Source organism: Bombyx mandarina, chromosome 10, assembly GCF_030267445.1.
Source record: "Bombyx mandarina strain Sakado chromosome 10, ASM3026744v2".
Taxonomy (NCBI): Eukaryota; Metazoa; Arthropoda; class Insecta; order Lepidoptera; family Bombycidae; genus Bombyx; species Bombyx mandarina.
Window position 1 is genome coordinate 5,941,983 of NC_143217.1, and position 25,093 is coordinate 5,967,075.

At 37.3% G+C, this 25,093-nt stretch overlaps 2 protein-coding genes and 1 long non-coding RNA gene across 7 annotated transcripts in view; 2 read left to right on the forward strand and 1 right to left on the reverse strand.

The window, feature by feature from the left end:
• Nucleotides 1–1,194: 1,194 nt before the first annotated feature.
• On the reverse strand, nucleotides 1,195–25,069 carry LOC114248733 (putative fatty acyl-CoA reductase CG5065). Of its 4 annotated transcripts, none has more exons than XM_089730312.1 (9): nucleotides 25,051–25,069; nucleotides 10,808–11,011; nucleotides 9,525–9,647; nucleotides 6,360–6,545; nucleotides 5,718–5,913; nucleotides 4,723–4,921; nucleotides 3,587–3,826; nucleotides 2,539–2,796; nucleotides 1,195–1,787 (listed from the first exon to the last, which is right to left on the reverse strand). In XM_089730312.1, the coding sequence occupies exons 2-9, from the start codon at nucleotides 10,997–10,999 to the stop codon at nucleotides 1,625–1,627; spliced, it is 1,557 nt and encodes a 518-aa protein (XP_089586438.1). In that variant the 5' UTR covers nucleotides 11,000–11,011; nucleotides 25,051–25,069; the 3' UTR covers nucleotides 1,195–1,624. The 4 variants fall into 4 exon arrangements, with proteins under 4 accessions (XP_089586438.1, XP_089586437.1, XP_089586435.1 ...); XM_089730311.1 differs by lacking the exon at nucleotides 25,051–25,069 and adding an exon at nucleotides 24,587–24,813; XM_089730309.1 differs by lacking the exon at nucleotides 25,051–25,069 and adding an exon at nucleotides 24,438–24,505.
• Nucleotides 12,935–15,217, forward strand: LOC149502186 (uncharacterized). Its single transcript, XR_016323652.1, has 2 exons — nucleotides 12,935–13,419; nucleotides 13,866–15,217. It is a non-coding gene; the product is annotated as an uncharacterized LOC149502186 (long non-coding RNA).
• Nucleotides 18,728–25,093, forward strand: part of Sarm (sterile alpha and armadillo motif) — a 96,670-nt gene continuing 90,304 nt past the window's right edge. For both annotated transcript variants that reach the window (XM_089730307.1, XM_089730308.1), the window contains exons 1-2: nucleotides 18,728–19,294; nucleotides 20,368–20,579. In XM_089730307.1, the coding sequence (XP_089586433.1) occupies nucleotides 18,775–19,294; nucleotides 20,368–20,579 (732 nt within the window). In that variant the 5' untranslated portion in view covers nucleotides 18,728–18,774. The remainder of the gene's footprint in view (nucleotides 19,295–20,367; nucleotides 20,580–25,093) is intronic.

Sequence of the window (25,093 nt, forward strand, 5' to 3'; positions counted from 1 at the left end):
TTTATTCATCCTTTTGCCAACTGTAATAAGATTACAGCTTACTATTGACCAGAACCTTGAATTAAATAATTAATTTGATGCTCTATCATAATAATCTGCTCTGACTTTAAATGTAGTAATTGCCTAAATGAAATCACTCACATAAAAATAAAAACTGAATAAGTACGTGTATAGGATTGCACACGGCGAAGCTCAAGGTAGACTGAAAATGTTCAAAATAAAACTTGTTTATTTAGTTTCCTTAAAATTCTAGTAACTCTGATTTTTCCATATTTTTCGCTGCACCACATATGTACGTATTGTTACGCCGGTAAGAGTAACGCCATCTATCGCCGAATAGATGAACGAATATAGAAGCATCTAGAAGCTCGAGAAGTACAACGCCATCTATTGTCAGATAGCGGAAACACAATACTCGACTTGTGTGGAATATTCTCGATAATTCTAGAGATCTCGTATCGACTATAAAAGCGCTGCAGAGATGGCACCCAGTCAGTTAGTAATCGGAACTACTCGAAGCGAAACAGCGAACGGATCACCTAATTCACCTGGACCTGAATTGTTTGTCAAGCCTCCAAGACAAATGGCACTGACGTAGTCACAGACAATACGACGAAATTACAAGTATTCGATAAATTATATCGAATTATAAGGACTGAGCTTTGGTACTAAGAAAAATAATAATAAATAGCTTACCAAACTTTTTATGTTTTTTTTTATTGCTATATGGGTGGACGAGCACACAGCCCGCCTGATGTTAAGTGGTTACTGGAGCCCATAGACAACTACAACGTAAATGCGCCACCCACCTTGAGATATAAGTTCTAAGGTATAATAAGTTCTAAGGTATAGTTACAACGGCTGCTCCACCCTTCAAACCGAAACGCATTACTGCTTCACGGCAAAAATAGGCAGGGCGGTGGTACCTACCCGTGCGGACTCACAAGAGGTCCTACCACCATTAAAGTATGAGACACTTGATCTTAATCGTGGCTAATAACCAAATGATTGTGTCGAAGTGTGCAACCTCCATTTTCGGCTCAGACTCAGCATGCCTCTTTTTGCAGTTGCATTTGATATTTTATATGTATTCCTGATACCCATAACATTTAAGTATTACTAAAAAAATATTTATAATGTATATTTACTTATTTCGCACTGAAATCTAAGATATAATTGAAATAAAAAACAATATTTTTAGAAAAAAGTTTATTTTTACAAGTTTACAAGTTTTATCTATTAAAAGTAAAGAGTAAATTTAATACAAGGACAATCAACACACCAATTCAATATAGTAGAAAAATAAATTTCATGAGTTCAAGTTAATTTTAGTCCCTAAATATAGTAGTTATTAAAAAATATATATATTTTTTTTATTGCTTAGATGTGTAGACGAGCTCACAGCCCACCCGGTGTTAAGTGGTTACTGGAGCCCATAGACATCTACAACGTAAATGCGCCACACACCTTGAGATATAGTTCTAAGGTCTCAGTAAAGTCACAACGGCTGCCCCACCCTTCAAACCGAAACGCATTACTGCTTCACGGCAGAAATAGGCGGGGCGGTGGTACCTACCCGTGCGGACTCACAAGAGGTCCTACCACCAGTATAATTTTTAATTAATTAGAGCTCATTTTTGAAAACCGCTTTACCCACCAAAGGTAGGTACCGAACAAATGGACCGCCATAAGATAATACTTCGCGGACCGGTGCGCAATACAGTACTACCCAGTACAGCAGCACCAAGTAGAAAAAGACTGATGCTATTTTATCCAAGACGTAGAGACTGAAAAGGGAATACATAATAATATATAAATAAATTGAACACGAATTTCTTACGCTCATATGCGCTATATTATACAATGAATCATGAGTTACGTAAGAAAATCTACATTGTTCTTGCCATTGTTTTTCATAAGGTAAAGTCGCTAAAATAAGCGAGCATGTTTTCGATTGATTGTTTGATTTGTTTGAAAAATTCGCGACCGCCATATTTGATGTCAACAGTTTGTAATCAATATATTGATAAATTACAATTGGGATTAGTGAGACCAACACTGTTAGTATTTTTGTTTGTAAATTCTTGAATGCTTCGGACTAATAGCTAAAGATATTTGGATAATGTCTTGAGGAAATCTACTGAACGGGGAAAATGAAGGCCCTTCCTTGAGTTACGGTTCAACGATCACTTGATCAACTTCAACAAACGTGTCAACGCGCTAGAGGGCAAAACTGACACGACCAAAAGCGAGGCATGGACAGAATGGACTATTACTATCAAAAAAGAATAACACAGTTCGAAGCGGTCAGCATTGCAAACCTGTTCCTGATAGAAGACAAATAAATAGGTGATTTAAACTTATGAAGAAAAACGTGTACATGACAGATAAATTTAATTAATTTATGTAAGGCTTTTATTTGATTAAAGAAGATTATGATTAGTAGGGTAAGTAGATGCCATTTAAAATTGCGGGACGATAAGTAATGTGTTAATATGTTAGCATAGTAGTAAGCAGCAGGTAATTATGATTACTTACATATTATTCTGGAGTCTTGCTTTAGGCAAATTCTCAAGCTTCTCTTTCATGCAATACAGCTTGCCCCCGATCATACAGCTCTCTATGTAAGGCTCGTCTTCAATGACGCTGAGGTCCATAGGAAAAACTTCCTTATCAACAGGATTCAATATTGTAGCTAAAGCTTTGAAATTATCTGTATCGAACCACCATTCGCGCGTCGTGAAATATTGTAGCACCTCTAGACCTACTGAAATCCTATTTTGAATCCGAACCATACTGAAATTAAAATAACGATCATCATACATACATCCTTACGAATATTATAAATGCGAAAGTAAGTCTGTCTGTCTGTGCGTTACGCAATCACGACTAAGCTACTGAACCGATTTAAATGAAACTTGGTAGAGAGCCTAAGAAAGGACAAAGACTAGTTTTTAATGCGGAAAAATGGCTACAGGGGTTAAAATAGGGGATTAAAATCTGTATGGAATTTACGTTATTTTAAAAGCTAGTTATAAATAAGGGAAGATTTTTATCGCGATAACATTAATCCCGATTTTACAGGATAGCCGTCGGAATACCGTGGTTCGTGAGAAACGTGGATCTCCACGATGTTAAGTAAGTATTTACAGTCGGCATCAGTGCGCCATTTCGAGAAAGCGGCACGACGCGAAAACCCTCTCGTCGTGGTCGCCGGTAACTACATACCCGATCCTGTGGACCGAATGGTAAACAGTCGACGTCGCCCTAAGCACGTCATTTCGGATCCTCCCGATTTACTAACGGTGCTTTTAGGTACCACAAGCACCGGTCATCGTTCATGTCGAACCCGCCGCTTGCGACGAAGGGCTCGGCAAGTAAATTAACCCACAGACACAGGCCACTGAGTTTCTCGCCGGATCTTCTCAGTGGGTCGCGTTTTCGATCCGGTGGTAGATTCTGCGAAGCATTGCTCTTGCTAGAGCTAGTGTTAGCAATGTCGTCAGCTTAAAGCCCTGTGAGCTCACCTACTCTTTCTGTGAATCTAGTATCGAGGTTACTAGAATAGATAGAAAAAAAAACTCACAATCGTTTCTGCATGAACAAAAACATCAGAAAATCAATGAAATACGCCGGAACTAGATGGTAGAAGAACACACACAAGTCATGTATGAACTTATTATGTCTGATGTTGCCGTTCGGATACCAGAGGGGACCTTCGAAGGGATACTTTCGAACGGTCGCTTTACCGATATCCAGAACTTCCTTCCATGTTGTGTTCCTGTCGTCTCCTGTAGTGAGGTTGAACGTCGGAATTTCTGGAGGTCTGAAGTAAATATCGTCATTAGAACTACCAACCAATTTATTGACTAACTAACTAATATTTTTTTTCCTATTGAAAAGGTTTGAAATGTATTTTTATTCGTATAATGCAGAAACAGTAAAGGTGGATGCAATCAGCTGAGTTCCGCAAAAGCGTTCGGAACGCTAGGCCGGGTATGTCACTCAATACGTCCGAGCTTTGGGTAAAACGGCGCTCAAGTGAGACACATAGGGGTCAAGCCGCACCCAACGCATCTCTGACATCATGCTCTAAGTTTATTTGGCGAAAATCAGAGAGCTAAGAATTTGACGTAAAGTATTAAGAAACTACTCCCAAAATCCTAATAATAATAGTTACACGGTACCTATACAAATAAATAATATTCATGTCTTAATGACCACTAAACATGATCACACGCGATCATCATTAATAACACGTGTTATTAATGATGATCGCGTTATGTTAAAGTGAAGGTAGCTGGTACGCACGACTCACGAGGTCATTGACTCTTGCGTAATACATTGCGTGCACAACAAATTATATAATAAATAATAGTTTAAAAAAACTAACAAAATACGCTTTTATAAAATATCCAACTAAAAAATAGAAAATAAATTTTAATAAATTTGAATTAAAAATAGTGTAAGGAAAAATGATTGTATTGTAGAAAAGCGTGGGGTGCATGGTATAAGTAGTTATAAATATTTTATGAACAGATATGAATAGAAGGGTTATTTTAATAATATCCTGAAAAGCACTCCGCGCTTTTTTACAATAAAATAATTTTTTCTTACACTATTTTTAATTCAAATTTATTAAAATTTATTATCTATTTTTTTATTGGATTTTCTGGTCGGAAATCTTCTTCCTCGACTTCCCTTACACTTTGTAAAAAGTACCTTTCAGACTGATTTCCAATCTTGTAGCTTATAACTATAATGGCGTTAATAGCGATGTCTATCGGTATGACCTCGGCGTGGTAATGACCGTAGCAGTGCATGGAGCGGATGACGCCCTTCCCGGCGCCTACCATCAAACCAATGGGGCCGTTTAGATTATCAACCCAACCTGCTATGGGCTCTTTGTATGCGGGTGTCACTGGAATTAAACAGAAGTGATTTAAGTAAATCGGTTGCGACTATGTTGTGGTGGTATGTAGTAAGTACTTTCAGTTGGCGAATATTTTTTCGTACTTTAGTTATTAAAAACATAGAATTAAAAAAAAAAAAACACCTCAAAGGCAGGTGGTAGGACCTCTTGAAAGTCCGCGCGGGTAGGTACCACCACCCTGCTTATTTCTGCCGTGAAGCAGTAATGCGTTTCGATTTGAAGGGTAGGGCAGCCGTTGTAACTATACCTGAGACCTTAGAACTTATGTCTCAAGGTGGGTGGCGCATTTACGCTGTAGATGTCTATGGGCTCCAGCAACCCCTTAACACCAGGTGGGCTGTGAGATCGTCCACCCATCTAAGCCATAAAAAAAAAAAAAACTAAGATGTGAGATTTTCAAGGTTAATAGTCTATACTGAGGTTGATTTTTTATTGATAACTGGTTACTGGAGCCCATGGACATCTACAACGTAAATGCGCCATGCATACCGCATACGCATAGTTACAACGGTTACCCCACCCTTCAAACCGAAGCGCATTACTGCTTCACGGCAGAAACAGGCGGGGTGGTGGTACCTACCCGTGCGGACTCACAAGAGGTCCTACCACCAGTAAGCCTAGTCACATTGATTATTGCTCATGCAAGCAGACGACCATACGGTCCCCTTGATGGTGAGAGGTTACCGTCGCTCGTGGACATCAGCAAAGTCAGGGGCAGAGCCAAGCCATTGCTTACCTAATTTTTTTAATTGGAAATTACAAATCATTGTTTACCACATCATACCTATGCTAGGTCTAACTACAACTGCCGGTAGTTGAGGGTAGCTCTCTTTCACAAGAGCTTCAGCCAGCCTTTTGGAATACGTGTAAGAGTTGGGGTGCTTCTTGTATATTGAAGGAGCGAGAATGTTTAACTGCTGTTCGGTGAGCCAACTCGCCGCTTGAAGTACGTTTTGGGGATCAGTAGGAGGATCGTGGACCTTGAAAATAAAAATTACACAATTTACATTTCTTTTAAACTTTGGGACAGCTGTTACAATTTACAAATAAGATTACCACTTATACTTACAATTATACCTTAGATTTTATTTCTTAAAGGACCTGGTGGCTTTCACGTCTATGATTAACCCTGGGCCGTGAGCATGTACGTCTAGACCAGCCTTTCCCAAAGTGGGCGATAACGCCCCCTTGTGGGCGTTGCAGGCCTAAAGGGGGTGGTAAGAGACCCAGAAATAAAATAGGGGCGTTGTGTAAAGGCTTGGGAGGCAATTTGTAACTTCTATAGTGGTTTTTAAGTAGGTGAAAAAAGTGTGCAGTAGACAAAATAAGTTTGGGAGCCCCTGGTTTGGAGTCAAAAGATAGGGCGTCTAGTACCAGGTTTTCATCGTTTTATCTACAAAAATTAAAAGACGCTAAAATTTCTCACCTTTTCGGCCAATCGCTCATAATCTGGATAACAGAAAGCCGTCGACAGATGTACGAAAGCGACCAAGTTTTTTATGTTCTTGGATAATTCCAAAACACGCATCGTGCCTTTTGTGTTCATTTCCAAGCCTTCCTTCAATGGCGCTTCTAAACGTAAGCTTGCAGCGAAATGGAAAACTACCGAAACCTGTTGAAGAATAATAATATAGGAGCAATGTTTCCTAAATTGTTTTAAAAGATGGTCCCACAACTATATAACACAAACCAAACAAAACGCAAAATTATAATTCGCGTAATTACCGGTGGTAGGACCTGTCGTGAGTCCGCACGTGTAGGTACCACCACCTTGCCTATTTATGCCGTGAAGCAGTAATGCGTTTCGGTTTGAAGGGTGGGGTAGCCGCTGTAACTTTACTTGAGAGCTTAGAACTTATATCTCAAGGTGGGTGGCGCATTTACGTCGTAGATGTCTGTGGGCTCCAGCAACCACTTAGCACCAGGTGGGCTTTGAGCTCGTCCACCCATCTAAGCCATAAAAAAAGTTTCATTTCATCTCAGGTTTCAATTATGTGTTTTGAGGAAATTGTCATTAATTAGGCCTTTTTAGACTTATCGGGGGGAGCTAACTAAAACCATTCTGTTGATAATGCCAAACTCCGCAAGCAGCAAACTCTCTGAATTGGGCTTTTTTTGCTTATAACCGAAATATAGAGATATTTGTACTGAACAAAACACAAAATGATCTTTGTACTGGTGGGTAAAAACTGAGATTTATTCATGAATAAAAATGTTTGCACAAACACATTCTGCAACAAAACACATTCTGCAACAAAATCGCTGGTCATTAACAATAATAATTGAATTATAGTCATTTTTTTACGATACAGTATTATGAGCTTCGACTAATGATAGTAATAATAATAATAATTGATCGAATGCCATTCAATAGATGTTTCTAATTTGTCTGTCCACCGACTTTTTTTTTTTTTTGTTTTGTAGCGTTGTCATACACACATTTAGGAATATGTCAATGGCGACACAAATGAGAGAATGAACACACAAAATGAAGGAAAATCTCCAGGTCATTATAATTCTCGTATACTGGGATTATTTGTTATTATAATATATAAGTAGTATTTTTTTTAAATGTCATCAACATCCATAGTGGCAATGATTCTCTCGTCCGTTACTTTCTCCCTCCCGGATTATCTTACCCTAGGCCCCCGTCTACTTTTACTGATGACATTTGGGACTTGTTCGGGTGAGTAGCCTAGTGAAATATCGAACATTTCAATGATAATAGAGTGAAAGCCCTATTACACTATCATTGATATTTCCACCTTATGTCTAAAGCTGGGCGGCGGCAATAACGTTCATGATTATCTTGATGTTTTACTCTAGGTGTAACGTAAAATCGAGTTATTGTTTTTGCATCTACTCTAGTAACCCCGAGTGGTTATACTAGATTTACAGAACGAGTAGGTGAGCTCATGGGGCTCAAACCTGATGACGTTGCTAACACTAGCAAGTAAGAGCAGTTCTTCGCAGAATCTACCACCGGATCGGAAACGCGACGCTCTAAGAAGATCCGCCAAGAAACTCAGTGGGCTGTGTCTGTGGGTTAATTTACTCGCCGAGCCCTCCGTCGCAAGCGACGGGTTCGACGAGAACGATGTCCGGTGTTTGAAGTACCTAAAAGCACCGTTAGTGGATCGGGAGGATCCGAAATGACGTATAATCGAGTAAGCATTTAAAGCATATTAAAGGAAAGCATATAAGCAAATACACTGAAAATAAAGAACTAAAAAAATTGATAAAGAAAATAAGTAATACTCCTCGTTTAGCGTCACGTTCTCACCTACGTCACAGTTGACAATGAGAAGAGTCTGGACTTCAACAATATTATTTTACAAAACGAATTAAGCAGTTTATAATTTCAATTAAATACGAGGTTTGACGAAACGTCTTTTTAATTAATCGCACGACCTCAACTTAAAAACCTGAGACAAAAACCAGACTGTTTTTATTTTTATTTTTTATTCTTACACATATAACACTATATTTATCTTTCCCACACAGAGTGCTGGGATTTTATCAATTGTTATTATGTTTGGCTAAAGGAAAAACGAGACTAGACGAGTGTATTTCCGGATATTTCATGCTAAATGTCTAAAGATCTTTGAACTGGGTATCAGTTCCAACGAGACGACCGCTTAAGACGATTACTACGCCAATTATTACAATAATCTTGTTCTTAGAGATCCGGTTTCGATTCCTAATCACAATATGTGGTATTCGGGGTCTGAATTTTGACGTCACAATGTGAATTCCGAGACTCAGCTTGGAACATAAGACCTAAGTCTTAAGTGTATTGATAAATTAGAACGCGTGACAGCATCGCGGCAGAAATAGACTGGGTTGTACTACCCGTATAGGCTTAAAGTACCCTCAACCAGTAGTACTTTACAGTCTTGGACAGGCAATGGAATTGAGTCTTCGGTCTCATATCTAAGAATCGTGGCGCTCATCACGTCAACATCAGATGGGCTTTGAGTTCATTTATCTAGTGCGTTATGAAAAACAATTACTTTTAGACACTTACTGGGAGAGCTTATTGAATTTTTCTTTTTATTCAATAAATTCACCGTATATCTCTGCGTCTCGTAATACGCTAAGCTATTAAGATATAATATTGTCGCGCGCACATTATCATGCATCATTTCTTCATACGTTATAAGTGAAAGCAGTTTAAAACGCAATAAACGAGTTCCAACTGACATAACATTCGCATGTCTTTTTAAAATGCAACATTACTCGTGTTCACGATTGACTTCCACGGTGAAAAAATAACATCGTGTAATAAATATCAAACCCACAAAATTACAATTTGCGTAATTACTGGTGGTAGGACCTCTTGGGAGTCCGCGCGGGTAGGTACCACCGCCCTGCTTATTTCTGCCGTGAAGCAGTAGTGCGTTTCGGTTTGAAGGGTAGGGCAGCCGTTGTAACTATACTTAAGGCCTTAGAACTTATATCTCAAGGTGGGTGGCGCATTTACGTTGTAGATGTCTATGGGCTCCAGTAACCACTTAACACCAGGTGGGCTGTGATATCGTGCACCCATCTAAGCAATAAAAAAATAAAAATAATAAGTTTACATTATTACCTCATTATAAATTTGTTCTAGTTTAGTTTTTTCGATGCCTAGTTTGTCGCAGATTATGTCGCCAGGGACGGCTACAAGCTTCTTCATCACGTGAGGCTTTTCTTCTCTTATTCTCGTAAAAAGCTGCAATTGATAATAAATGACACTTTTAAAACCTGAAATTATTCGTTAATTTGGAAACATGAGCGAATTGAAGTGATTTATTTTGCCCGGATTATTTCAGGAAGGTAATGTTTGTTTATTACATTTTTATAGCACACATAGCAGCTTAGCGTTATTGGTAGATTAACAACCTCGGCATTGCCTTATCACACCCGATCCTGTAGACCGAAAGGTAAACAGTCGACGTCGCCCAAAACACGTCATTACGGATCCTCCCGATCCATTAACGGTGCTTTTAGGTACCACAAGCACCGGTCACCGTCCTCGTCGAACCCGTCGTACCCGTCGCTTACGATGAAGGGCTCGACGAGCGAATTAACCCATAGATAAGTCGTCGTGGCCTAAAGGATAAGTCGTCCGGTGCATTCGTGTGTAGCGATGCACCGGTGTTCGAATCCCGCAGGCGGGTACCAATTTTTCTAATGAAATACGTACTCAACAAATGTTCACGATTAACTTCCACGGTGAAAGAATAACATCGTGTAATAAAAATCAAACCCGCAAAATTATAATTTGCGTAATCACTGGTGGTAGGACCTCTTGGGAGTCTGCACGGGTAGGTACCACCACCCCGCCTATTTCCGCCGTAAAGCAGTAATGCGTTTCGGTTCGAAGGGTGGGGTAGCCGTTGTAACTATACTGAGACCTTAAAACTTACATCTCCTGGTGGGTGGCGCATTTACGTTGTAGATGTCTATGGGCTCCAGTAACCACTTAACACCAGGTGGGCTGTGAGCTCGTCCATCCACCTAAGCAATGAAAATAAAAAAAGACAGCCCACTGAGTTTCTCACCGGATATTCTCAGTGGGTCGCGTTCCGATCCGGTGGTAGATTCTGAGAACACTGCTCTTGCTAGGGCCAGTGCTAGCAAAAGTTCCGGTTTGAGCCACCTTAGTTCACCTACATGTTAGGGTGAAGCTGAAATAGCCGTTAAAGGCTATCAGAGCAGTAAGAAAAAAAAAACTGCCTTACGGTATTATCACCGGGCTTATACTACATAATTAAAAAAAAAAGTGTCCACGAATATGTTATATATTAGCGTAATTAAAATGCATTGGTTTTCTATGTTCGTGTGGAACAAGGATTAATTATTCATTAGTGAGCTATTTCGGAATCTCACAGGCAATTTCCACATGTCTTCGATGCGTGATTCCGGGCTCTTTCCTCGCTTGGACCGCACCAGCGCGTACACGCATCCTATATCCGGAACGCTATACAGTAATTTCTCTATTAAGACCTTGCCCATCAGCCCGGAGGAACCGGTGATAAGGACTTTCCGGCCTTTATACCATTCGTTTATTTGTGACGTCATCGTTATCTCAATCTGGAAAGAAATATTTTTTTGTCAATATCAGATAATTAATGGGATAAAACGAATCCTTTTTTTGATAGTGCATGACCTACTTTAAACGTAATTATATTGTTATATATACGTGGCAGACAGAGGCTCGGCTATACGCCTATTATCGCTTAATATCTATGAGCGATGATACTGGTGGTAGGGCTTCTTGTGAGTCCGCACGGGTAGATACCACCGACGTTCCTATTTCTGTCGTGAGGCAGTAAGCCGTGTGCCGTGAAGGGTGGGGCAACCCTTGTAACTATACTGAGACCTTATATCTCATGGTGGGTGGCGCATTTACGTTGTAGATGTCTATGGGCTCCAGTAACCACTTAACATCAGGTGGGATGTGAGCTAGTCCACCCACCAAAGCAATAAAAAAATATCACTTAACATCAAGTTGGCTGATCGTTTTTCTGCCCACCAGAGCAAAGTGTAACTTCCTTACACATCTAATCAACGTCATTCGTAGATTATATTTTTAATGTAACTACATATGTACATATGTTCTATGTTGTTTATATTCAACGCCAATATCGATGTTACTAGGCGCTATTGATTGATAGACTAATGCTTAATTATACATTGATTGGTTGTGAAGCTAGACATAAAAAAATACTGCTTTAATAGTCACATACAATAGCAAGTAATGAGTATGTATATTCTGAAGTCATCGTGGCCTAAAGGATAAGGATAACTTCTCGAGCGATACGGCTATATCAATGTTCAGATTCATCAAGCAAACGACACTATTTCTAGTAAAATACGTAATTAGCACATGCTCACGATTAACTTCCACGATGAAGGATTAACATCGTCTAGTAAATAAAGCAAATTTGGAAAAAAAAGAAAATTGCATAATTACCATTGCTAGGACGTCTTATGTGCCCGCACGGATAGATACCACCATGTTATATCTACCGAAAAGCAGTAATGCGTTTCGATTTGATGGGTAGGTCAGCCATCATACCATACAATACAAACTCAGACCTCATGTCTCAAGGTCGGTGGCATTGACGTTGAGATAGCTATGGGCTCCGGTAATCACTTATTACGATGTGTGCCGTGTACTTATTAACCCGTCTATACAAATATATTGACTAGATCATACATTGGAACGAAAAAGCTGCACAAATAATACAGGTCAGTGGAAATTTCAACATTGGCCTCGTCGAAGCAGACCACGATTATGTGGTTTGACCAAGCGTGAACTAAATACTCTATTTTCAATTCATGCCCGTAAATGTAAATGTCTTTGTATAATTATGTTGATACCTACACTACCCGACCTTGGCAAAGTTGTACTTAAATTTAAGCAACAAAAGCCATAAAAAAAAAGAAGAAAGCGTGACTTGTGATTTCCTAGCATTGGAAAATAAATGATTGTGTAACATCTATATAGTTAATGAGATACTTAGCGGATATTTTATGTACGTGCGAAATTAATGAGTTTCTAAAGCAACAGGATTTAATCCACACAATCATATTCCAGTGATTCCATAAAAGACGACACAGTAATACACAGTAACTTTACGCTTTTCGATCTATTTCCACCTTCGCTATGAGCGGTATTAAAACATTAGGTAATTATTATATGAATTAGAAATCATTTAAAACTATATGACGTAATTTTTTACGTAGATTACGTAATTTCAGCTCTAGGTACAATTATGTTTTTAGGGCAATTTTCTTCACGCTGGCGGCTTGAGGGAGCAGACAACATTAGAAATTAAAATTAGGTGACTCGGGTTTCTTCTTTTAATCACGGAATTTGGTTCGAAATTCCATTCACTTAATTTTAATGAAGCTGAAAAATTAATTTAAAAATAACAGTTCTGGTTTGTTGAAATTAAAAACTGAACATCTTAGTATGTCAATAAGGCATCAAGAATCAACAAGTGGCTTGGTTTCATAATAACTCCTATATCGTTTCAAAAGACTTCACATTTGCTTATTAGAACGTTTACATTATTTCTGACGGTTTGAATACTTTACAGTTTGTATGATCACTGACAACGATAATATAATTTAAGTAAAATAATATAAATAATTATTACATTTACTATATTTTATTTCTATATTATAATTACTATGTTATTTCTTCTTTTTAAAAATTCTAGAAATAGGGTAAAACCCCCAGAAGTCAGCCCCGCACCAGTACTCAGCCTTTATAGGTTTTATTTTGGTATAAATAGTGTTGAAATGGACTTACACCATTGAAATAACGTTTAATGAAATCTATGTTCTCTTGTTGGTTACTGTGCACATCTAAGAACCGATAGCGTGACAGGTTGATCCTCTGTACTCGTTCATTTCCACTGCCGCCAACGAAAGGACAGGATGTGTCACTTTTGCTATTTTTTTCGTAAGGAAACGTGTTCGAGGTTTTGGTAAGTTTTTCTATGAATTTGTTGTAATTGCTGGTAGATTTTTATGTTATGTTGTTGTATAATGTTTTTTCTACGATAACATTAAGCATTAGAGGCATTTTATATGTTTATTTCGTTTCAATTTAGGGGGCCGACTTCTGGGTTACGATTTGTTAAGGTTGATCCAGAAGTCAGCAGCAAGGGGCTGACTACTGGTTTTTTACGATTTTCTTAGAATTCGTTGAAATTAACACAGAGAATAGTCCTTGTTATTTGTTTTGGATTGAATATAACTCTTAGATGACCAAAATATTATTTTACCAGTAGTCAGCCGTGTATAAAAGTAAAATATATGCTGAGGGCTGACTAATGGACTATTAACTCCTGTAGTCGGCCGTTAGTTCTATTGTGTAATATTGAACTTTAATGCATTTTAATAAGGATCAAGTTAAAATCTTATATTCTAGAGTTTCATAATGTCGAAACGACCAATCCACCAGTACAAAGAAGAGCAGTTGTCATAGGCTATGGCCGCGATCAGAAACGGGATGAAGATTAGAGAAGCTAGTCGAGTTTTTAGCGTACCACGAGGGACTCTACAAGATCACCTGCATTTAAGAGTCCCAGAAGCACCTCGTAAAATGGGACCAGACTTAGTACTTACCAAAGACGAAGAAACTGCCTTGAAAGACTGGTGCATTGCTTTGGCAGAATGTGGCTTCCCTTTAAATGTGATGTCCTTTATACCGTCCATAATATTATTTCCCAAGAAAACAGACCTAACCCATTTGTAAATAATAGGCCAGGGAAGAAAAGGAACTCATTTCTTAAACAAAATCCGGAGTTAAGAGAATCAAAATCGCCATCGATGTTTTAAACAGAGCAAAGAATATGGTCGGTACTGAAAGCCTAAATTCTACAGTAAATTCAATTAGCCAGGCCGTCCAAATCGATACCTCAAGTTCTATTGATTCTAAAAATAGCGTCAGAATCAGTTGAAATTCTTCATGTTAGTTTGCCAATTATAGGGGATTGCACATTGGACAATAATTTCATTAATTTAACCGAAAGTGAAGTACCCTCAAATGACTTCGAATTCATAACAGACTTTGAAGTCTTGCAACAAAGTCACGAAGTCCAGGAAACAGGAGCATCTGAATTTAATACGCAAGAAGATATAAACTGCGTCGAAGCATGTTCATGAACAGAAAAAGAACGAAATATTGATTAAAAAGCAGAAAAGAATGAAAGCTAAAAAAAGACTGAAGAAAAAAGACAAAAGAAGGAAGAAGAATTACAAAAACGGAAAGCTCAAAAGTTTTTGATGTCCAAAAAAGTATAAGTAGGAAGAAAAGTACGACATGCACAGTAAACAGAATAAGATGCGATTCGTGTGAAGAGGAATTGACTAATGACACAGATATAAACGACTTAAAAATTATTGGTTGTGACAATTGTCCTGCGTGGTATCATTTAAAATGTACTATATTTGCAGATGAAGACTATGAAAATGTCTATAATAAAAAATTTGTATGTCCAACGTGCAATAATAAGTAAAAGGCTGACTATAGGGTAAGACATGGCTGACTTGTGGAGAAATGAGGCTGACTACCGGTAAAAAGTGCCATATTTTGTTTAATATTGATTTTTTATATAATTCTAACAAAATTAAAAAAAAAATTGTATCTCTTTAGTAAAAATAATAAACAAACTTTCTGTAAAAAAAAATTTTTTCATTTAAAGTCTTTTATTTTTAAAAATACAGGTGAATCAAGTTAAGAATCCCACTAAAAGGCTGACTACTGGGTGTTTTACCCTATATTCAATTATATTTTTTTTCGTAATGGAAATTATATTTTTTCTTCACTTTAGAATGTGAAGTACTTTTACTTTTTTTTTATTATAAATTACCATAAAATAAGATAGCTACTGTACAATATAAAACATTTTGATGATATTCAAAAGACTAAGGCTAAATAAATTAAACCTTAAAAAAATCCGATGTAAATATGTATTAGTTTTATATCCTATCCGCCTAGCCTATCCGAGTACATTAAGAGCTTATAATACTTACGGCTCACGCGATCTTCAATATCCAGTTCACAATCACGAAACTAATTAAACTAAACAATATATACAATGAAAAGTGAAAATCATCGCGCGCTAAATTTAACAAGGAAATGTGCAGCGGAGCGCGTCTTCGCTGGCCCAGACTCTCCAATTGACTGTAACTTGCTGTTGTTTAAGAAGCCTGCTTCATACAGTATTTTGACAGCGGAGAAAACAGGTTTATATGCCATTATAGTTTGCTTTGAAAATTTGATGTCACACACACGATCCGCGATTTCACTACTTCTGAGACGAGCTACCGAGAGATATCCTGGTTTGTCAACAAAACTGTGTCGCCGTAACATTAATGGTTTTGTAAATTCTTCCGTCAGAAACCGGTTAACTTATGTCTGATGCGTGTACTCGATACTCAGTTTATTTATGTAACATAAATAATTGTAAACAGACACGCTTTAACAAAAACCGACTTCAAATAGAAAAATAAGATATTTCAAAACAAATTAATATACACGAAAAACAATAATCATCGAAATCGGCGGGCGTGATATTGAGTTATTCATCTATTTGTCGCGCACGTACTTAATACAAATTTAAGACTTATATGGTTTTCTCATGGATACCACTATCAGAACTGGACTAAATTGAAATGGAACCATACGGAAAGCGTCAGCTTTCTAATAAAAAAAGAATCATCAAAATCGATTCACCCAGTCAAAAGTTGTGAGATAACAAACATACAAAAAAAATACAGTCGAATTGAGAACCTCCTTGTTTTTTTGAAGTCGGTTAACAAATACAGACGTTTTGTTTATTTAAAAAAAACACCTAAAACGTTTTCTATTTGGCCCTCTAAAGATAGAATTGAATTCAGATTCACCGTAGGACGATTAAAAAAAAAAACGATATTTTCATCAGTATTTTCCAATTAGTTATCAAATTTTAATACCGTGTCTCACATACTCAATACCGTGACAAATTCCAACATTTTATCTTGTTCCTATTATTGTTGAATCTTTAAAATTGCAATTAAATCGGCGAGACAGCTAAGTATGTGCATATTATGCAATATAACTAGATAGAATGTTCCTCGAACTAGTTAGAGACTGGTTTATTAGCTCGACCATTGCTTTTGCTTTCATAACAGCGCTGTGCTGAGCAGCTGACTATGCATTTATGCTATTCTGTTGTAACATCAAAAATTATTCTACTTGTACAAATAAGATGTTAAAAATGTTAAAATTACCAAAACAACATATTATTAACAAATAAATAAATTTGATTTTTTTTCATAATGACCGAAATTTTCATTCAAGGGTTGGTTACCGATTCAATACTAGATATCTCAAATATATTAAGTGTATAATAATATATGAGTAGATAGAAGAGAAAGATAATACACTTGCTAGAAGTAGAGGCCATGCCACCTAAATTTGCTATCCTATCGCCATCTATTGCCAACAAAGAAAAAGTACATCTCAGAAATTAAGTTTGCCACCATCTTGTCTTCACTCTGGCCTTAGTTTCACAATCCATTGATAGATGTCTCTGATAACATTATTTAGATTTCCGAGACAACTTCATAGATTTGATGTTACTACTTTACTATTAATTACTATTACAATTATTTTGGCAAGACGGAAGCTCGAACTATTTCCTTAAAAACCCGGGAGGGAGATCCATAAAGACATGTAAACTGCTACAAGACAAGGATGACAAATCAGACGATGGCCCTGCCTAGCCCACGGTGGTTCCAACCAAAAATTTTGGCCTGAAGCAAATATGCATATCAATTCTCAGAGTACAATAGCCATGATTCCAATGTATTCATTACAATAATATAAAATCTATTACAATATTTTTTTGTAATTACTGGATAAGACATTACAATGTGTGACGACACCAACCTTGAGATATGATGTCGGATAATGAAATCCACTGCTTCTCAGCTGTCCCACTCTTAAATCATTCCAACTGCCTCATGGTGATAGCAACCTGGTCTCGCCAAGCAATGAGCTAAACCCTACCAGTGGTAATTACACAAATTTAAAAATTTCGAGGGTCCAGGCAAGCTCTGATTTCACATTAAGTGGTTACCAGAGCCTAGAAATTACAAGTATTAGCTACAATTCGACGTAGTGAGGTTTAAATATATGCTGGCGAATCTCTTCCTTTTCAATGGCTTTCCCATTTTCTTGAGTTTTATTTTTTTCAATCAACAACGATCTCTTGTCTGTCTTATTATTTTGCATGCTTAACTCCTGACATTATGCTGACGTCTACACGGTGCCCAGAAATAAACTTAAATACTGAAATGATCTAAATGTGTTGATGTACAAATGAGATATGAAATTTCAAACATCGAGTCCCGTTGCGATATTGATTTAAATTAGCAGCGATATTAATGCATTGAATTGTTGGTTCTTACAATAAACTCAATTTCGCCAGTGACACAATATGGACAAGTAGAACGACAATAGCACGTGGGCTTGGTGACTGAATTTTTTTTTTTTTTTTTTTTTTTTTTTATTGCTTAGATGAGTGGACGAGCTCACAGCCCACCTGGTGTTAAGTGGTTACTGGAGCCCATAGACATCTACAACGTAAATGCGCCACCCACCTTGAGATATAAGTTCTAAGGTCTCAATTATAGTTACAACGGCTGCCCCACCCTTCAAACCGAAACGCATTACTGCTTCACGGCAGAAATAGGCAGGGTGGTGGTACCTACCCGTGCGGACTCACAAGAGGTCCTACCACCAGTAATTACGCAAATTATAATTTTGCGGGTTTCATTTCTATTACACGATGTTATTCCTTCACCGTGGAAATCAATCGTGAACATTTGTTGAGTACGTATTTCATTACAAAAATTGGTACCCGCCAGCGGGATTCGAACACCGATGCATCGCTAAACACGAATGTACCGGACGTCTTATCCGTTAGGCCACGACGACTTCAAATCAAGAATGAATCAGATCAGGCTCTTAATAGGCGTCCACAAAACGTGAACCACTGATTAAATCATTAATGTTATCGAAGATCTGAGGGCGTGGGTGAGCCAGAATCAATCTGATCGCATTCGTATTGTCAAGCGTACTCAGTGCCGCTTGTAAGATAGTCGTGTTAAAAGTTGTTCGAAATAGGATATCGTTGCATTCAACCTTGTTATCCGATAACGAAATCCAATCTTCTAGAACTCGACACGCATAAAGCACACAGTGAAGTTTCTTTATTGATCTCGCTATTGAGTTTATCAGTTAATCGTGGGTACCTTAAGATTTCACACGTGCGATATACCCGATTCTCATGATGCGGCGGAAAGATCCGGCTCCGTCGCATACAGGCCGAGGCAAGAGCCTTATATCGATAAGAACAAATCAGCAGCAGCAGCGCAAGATACCACCATGCAGAAGTATGCTTCCAAGAAGCTATTCTACACCGACTTCGCAAAATGAAACCGATCCTACACAGAACAGGGGGTACGTTATGAGAAGCTTCTCATCACCAGAACAAAAGCAAACAGACCGAAGAATGAATTCTGATTCATTTTATAGGCCTAAAGCCCTCGGCTCTAGGACCGAATTGGATTCAGACCTTGAGAACTTCGAACAGTTTGAAGATTGTTTCATTGATATTGACGCGGAAGATTCGATTGGTCAATACAAAAGCAGTCCTGAGAGAGACGAACCAAAAAAGGTAGTAGCTTCGCTGCTTCCCGGGAGCGGTCTACAAAAGATTTCCATGTTACCTATGAAGTCAGATACAAGACAATCACTGCAGAATACTCGAGACGCTATGAAGAAGCTATCGGGAAGGAGAAACCAAGGTGAGAACTTTTAAGAATTATTCGAGATCATGGATAGAGGTATTTCAAAGTCAATGTATAAAAATATTACTTCGCGTATCTTTTAAATGACCGTACAATATTGATAAAGAAATAAACATATGCTCAGATAAAATTAAACGCATTGAAACACAGCGGGCGTCAATTTTTATAATATATTCAACCATTCATTTGAGAGTGCGTAGCAAGGCTACTTAGCACAATATTGCGTAATATGTTTACAACACAATGTTAATGGAAAGATTAGAATTAAGAACTCGTAGTTATTCAATAGGATATATACCTACTTATCCATACAGCTATTCATAAATACTAGAGGTCCCGCAGTAGTCGAAATTCGACTATAATTAATTGGAATTGTAAGTTTGTACACTATTATGATTGTATTTTATACTTTTATAATCACAAATTTCGCCAAGGCTACTCTATAAAAAAATATTAATAAAGACAAACAATATTTAATCTATTCTCAATTTGACCACATACGTCAAGAACAAAAGTTTGATAATAAATAGTACGCATGTGTGTGTGCGTCAAGTACATGGTATGTAGTGTGTGTAGTGTTTTCTTTATTGATTTAATGTATCTTTTATGCATTATTTGAAAAAAATATTAGCATTGTGCACTTCTTCTCTATATTCTCTATAAGTGTGGAAAATTTCATACTCCTCCGTCGGCGCAATTTTCGTAAAAAGGGATACAAAGTTTTTGCTTCACGTATTAATATATAGATACTGAATAAATATATGCCAAAGAGAACAAGTTATTTATTTATTGTTTAATGACTAGATTGTAAATGCGATTCAAAATGACAGTTCTGATGACATCAGACTTTGATAGCAATAATAATTATGGTCTAATGATTACCCCATTAGAACTAACTACACGCATACAATTATTAATAAAAACTATTGAATTGTATTAAAAATTGGAAGGAGTATGATAGGTATTTCTCATTTTGGATATCAGAAAGCTATCCCTTAAATTTGTTCCAATATTTTTATCCTACTTTATTTATATTATTATTTAAAGCAAAGTTCAATTTTGATTCACAGGTGCAAGTCGACTAAATTTTCAACCATTGGTACTAAACGTGCCGACACGTCACGTAGTGTCGGATGATCGTTCTTCATCTGATGTAGAAGAATTGCAGATATCACCGCAATATGATGTCGAGGCTGCCGACCTTGAACGAGAGCTGGACAATGCAGAGCACCATCTGGACAAAGAGATCGCCATTGCAACCGAAGAAAGCGACGCTGATACTGTAAGTTAAATATGATAGAACTAGCTTTTGCCCGCGACTCGGTCCTCGTGAAATAGTTACTTTGGCATGACGCTAAATTTTACCCCCCACCTCATTTACGTAGAAAGTGAAAATATTTTTGAAATATAGAATGTTAAGGAGCTCTTTAAGCCCCTATTTTGAAACATTCTTTATTGGTGCTCCACTTGTATTGGTCTTACCGGGATGTTTTATATATACCTATAGGCCTATAGCCTTCCTCAATAAATGGGCTATCTTACACTGAAAGAATTTTTCAAATCGGACCAGTAAGTAGTTCCTGAGATTAGCGCGTTCAAACAAACAAACTCTTCAGCTTTAAAATATAATATTAATATAGATAAGTTATATTTTTCACGTTTCTTGAGTTTTTTGTTTTATTATTAGACAAGCGGCCCGCTCCGGCTCCGCTCGGGTCTTTAACAAAAATTTCAACGATAGGTATTTGACGTTATTTTATTTTTTAAATAAAATAACATTTACAACACAATTATTGCGGAATAACTATAATAGTTAGACATATGCTGTCGCGACACTTTTGTAAGCAATGATGTGTTCTACAAAGTCGTAGTACATTATTTTATTCTATCATCAATAGTTTTCGCAGGGCACGCGATGTAAATAATATTTTAGGTAATTTTTTTACACCTTGGGTTACATTATGGGAGTTTCAGTAGGGATCCCTATTTTTTTCAAAAAAGATTATGTATACCTTATGTCACTCGGGAATAGTGTAGCTTCCAAACAGTGAAAGGATTTTTCAAATCGGTTCAGTAGTTTCGGAGCCCATTCAATATAAACTAACAAACAAATCTTTCTTCTTTATAATATTAGTATAGATATCAGGAATGACTAAAACGGCTCTTCATTAAAATATATTAATCGACAGAGAACTCACAATCTAGACGCGCTTTAGTGAACGCTGCAACTGATACTTAGTAATATTCACATTTACTATCTATTTACAATTATCAACTTGATACAAGTGACGAGCTATGTAATGTTTCGCGGTAAAAGTTCGAAAACACATTTATAAGCCCACTGATCGCTGACCTCACGCCGGATCTTCTCAGTGGGTCGCGATTCCAATCCGATGGTAGATTCTGTGAAGCACTGCTCTTGCTAGGGCTAGTGTTAGCTCACCTACCCGTCCGGCCGTAACTGGAATAGCCTTTTGGGCTACCAGCGAAAAGGTAGGAAAAGCACACACACACACACATCTTATACCTTTAAACGAGCAATTCTTGTATATATATAATCTGAATCTCGGAAACGGCTCCAACGATTTTCATAAAATTTAGTATACTGGGGATTTCGGTGGCGATAAATCGATATAGCTACGATTTAATTTCCGAAAATGTTGTTTTATTCATGTTTTCAATAATCAACTCTTCCCGACATCTATTGGCGAATAATAATACTATTTTTACTGCTTTAAAGACACAACAAGATGGCGTTATAAAAAAAAAAGCCGAGCAAAGCTCGGTCATTATCTAGTTTATTTAATACCGAACAAAAAGCAATCCCAATAATGTTACGTTCGTACGAATCTTAAGCAAACACACACCATAACGCATTTGAAACCGTAAATAGCGGATATTTTTGTAGCAGGCGCCGTCCCTGTTTTATTGCGTTACGTTTGGAAATTAGAACAAGGACGTATTCACACCATAATACCTCAATACATGAACAATAAACCACTGCGAATAACTAACTAGACGAAAAACAATAAAAAAATTAAAATTTAGCGTAATTTTAGAAAATAAAAAATTCTAGAATTTTCTTTTTCAAGTTTTTTTATAGCTTAGATGGGTAGATGCGCTCACGCACCGGAGACAATTGACATCAACAACGTAATTGCCTTTGCTCACCTTGAGACACGAGTTCGAAGTCCCAGTTTTATATTTTTTTCTATTGCTTAGATGAGTGGACGAGCTCACAGCCCATCTGGTGTTCAGTGGTTACTGGAACCCATAGACATCTACAACATAAATGCGACACTCACCTTGAGATACAATATCTAAGGTCTCGAGTATAGATACACGGGCTGCCCCACCCTTCAAACCGAAACCTATTACTTATCACGACACAAATATGAAGGGTACCGGTACGTTCCCTTGCGAGTTCCAAACACGCGCTTCCACCATCAAAAATAATTTAGCACTAAGCGGTTATTGTATTTATCTCACTTCTAATGTCTAAGAACGTCCTTCTGTGACTTTTGTTTTGACACAGTGGTGCCATTCTCATCCAGTCTTCGGAGGTACATCGCAGACGTATCGTAAAGAGCATTAATTATACTCTAACTACTCTATACATACCTGGTGTGGTAAATTTGGACGTAACATTACATGCAGTTAGTGAATATGAAATGAAATGCACCCCTTAAAAACAATCGGGAAAAAAAAAATGAAATTAAAAATTTAGTGTCTTTTATTTACATCTAATATATAGCGATTAAGCTTCGTGAAGCCAAACCGATGCTAGCAAATTTATAAAATCCTACCTAAACTCACATTAAGTCGTTTGATTTTGGTCTGTACATTAATTTGAGTAAATAATTGTTTACCTGACTTCAATTCAGCTTTTTACTATCTAAAGCTTTCATTCGGAACTGGTATACTAATGGGACTCACCCTTATCAAATATTTACAACTAATTCAGTAATCAGCTTACGTGCGAGTCCTTCAATATAATGAAATGTGTATAGTGTTCGTTTTAGGTTGCAACATACATAATATATATCTTTCTTTAATTCTTAAACAGATTCGACGAACTCACGATCCATCCACCTCGTATTGAGCGGTTAGTCAAAGCCACTCAACAACAAAGTAATATTAAAAAAATTGCATTTATTTCTTTGAAATTCACAAAATAGGAACAGAAAATATTATAATCGAAGCTATTGATCAAATTAATTATTTAATTTACTCGTGATGACTGTCTATCACACAGAATAATTAGTGACTAGTGGTACCGCAGTAGTCGAAATTCGACTATAATTAATTGAAATTATAATTTTGAACATTATTATAGTTCTATTGTCAAAGACTTTACTTCTATAATCCCAGATTTCGTCAAGACTACACTATAGACAAATAGTATTAAAGATAAACAATATTAATCTATTTTCAATTTGACTACAGACTTTAAGCAATAACAAAAGTTTGACAATAAACAAAGAGTATTTATCTGTGAGCGTGTGTGTGTGTCAAATACACGGTAGTGTGTGGAATTTTTTTTTTATTGATTTAATGTATTATTTATGCATAATTTAAATAAATTATTGGCATTTTGCCTTCCTTCTCTATATTTTCTATAAGTGTGGAAAATTTCATACTGCTCCGTCCGCGCAATTTTCGTAAAGAAGGGTACAAAGTTTTTGCTTCACGTATTAATTAATATATAGATTACCTTAAACATGGGATCTTATTTAATAGTCACATTTTTTATTATTATCCATATTACTGGTGTAAAGAACAGATACCATGGAGGCGGCATTTATATAAGTATATTGTTATTTGACAGAAAAACAGAAATGTGAGTTCAATACTTTAGTTAGTTACAATGAAACGACATGAAGATGATTTGTGTTCTGCTCACAATTTACATGTAAACATTACTGTTCTGATTTTTATTTCTTCTAAAACGAACCTAAATTCCGATACGGTGTAACAACGGTTGATTTACGTACTAAAAGCTCGGACGTGCTCCATTTTTCGTTGCGTTTCTTCTACACAAGAAGCTCAATATAGTTACGCAATATCCCAGATGATTGTTTACACGCGCGTGATATTGAGGCTTTTAGTTAATAAATAAAGAAATAATTAAAAAACTGACCCGACTCTGAAACATGCTCGAATCGTTTCACGACTGAAAACGTTTGTTTGACTTTATTGTTTCGTAATTTCCTAACGTTTTCCTCTAAACGTTTCGTTTTGTTCGATGTAGTTTTATGCCTTTACTTAAAGTACACAGATCATGTTTACCAGTACATAGTTCGTGCACGTGCAATTCTCGCGCTATCAGCATCCCGCTCGCGTGGCCGTGTCGCTCGCTCAGTGTCGCGTACGATAGCAAAACATTACAAACGATACAAACTCCCAACAAAACAACACGTATATTGACACCGTCGCGACTTGTATAAGTATCTGATCGAAATTATCATATAGACAATATTTTTTCGTAAAACGAGACACGTATCGATGTTAATTTCGAAGGGGGGGTGGAAATAAATAGCGTGACGCGATTGGGTGAAGTGCCGTTCCCGTGGTAGCGGAATAACAACATCGCGTGATCGATAGCTGTGAAGATAAAGTCGCGTGCCGAACTCATAGTGGTAAGTCATGCAAGCGGTGGCGCCGCACCGATCTCAACTGTTGCGATCAGAGGTATTGGTGTGCGCGTAAGCAGTAGTGGACATCAACAGCGGGAACAATAAGCATGCCTTGACCTTGCGGCGTGCGGGGGGCAGAGGCGCGCGATGACGCCAGCGC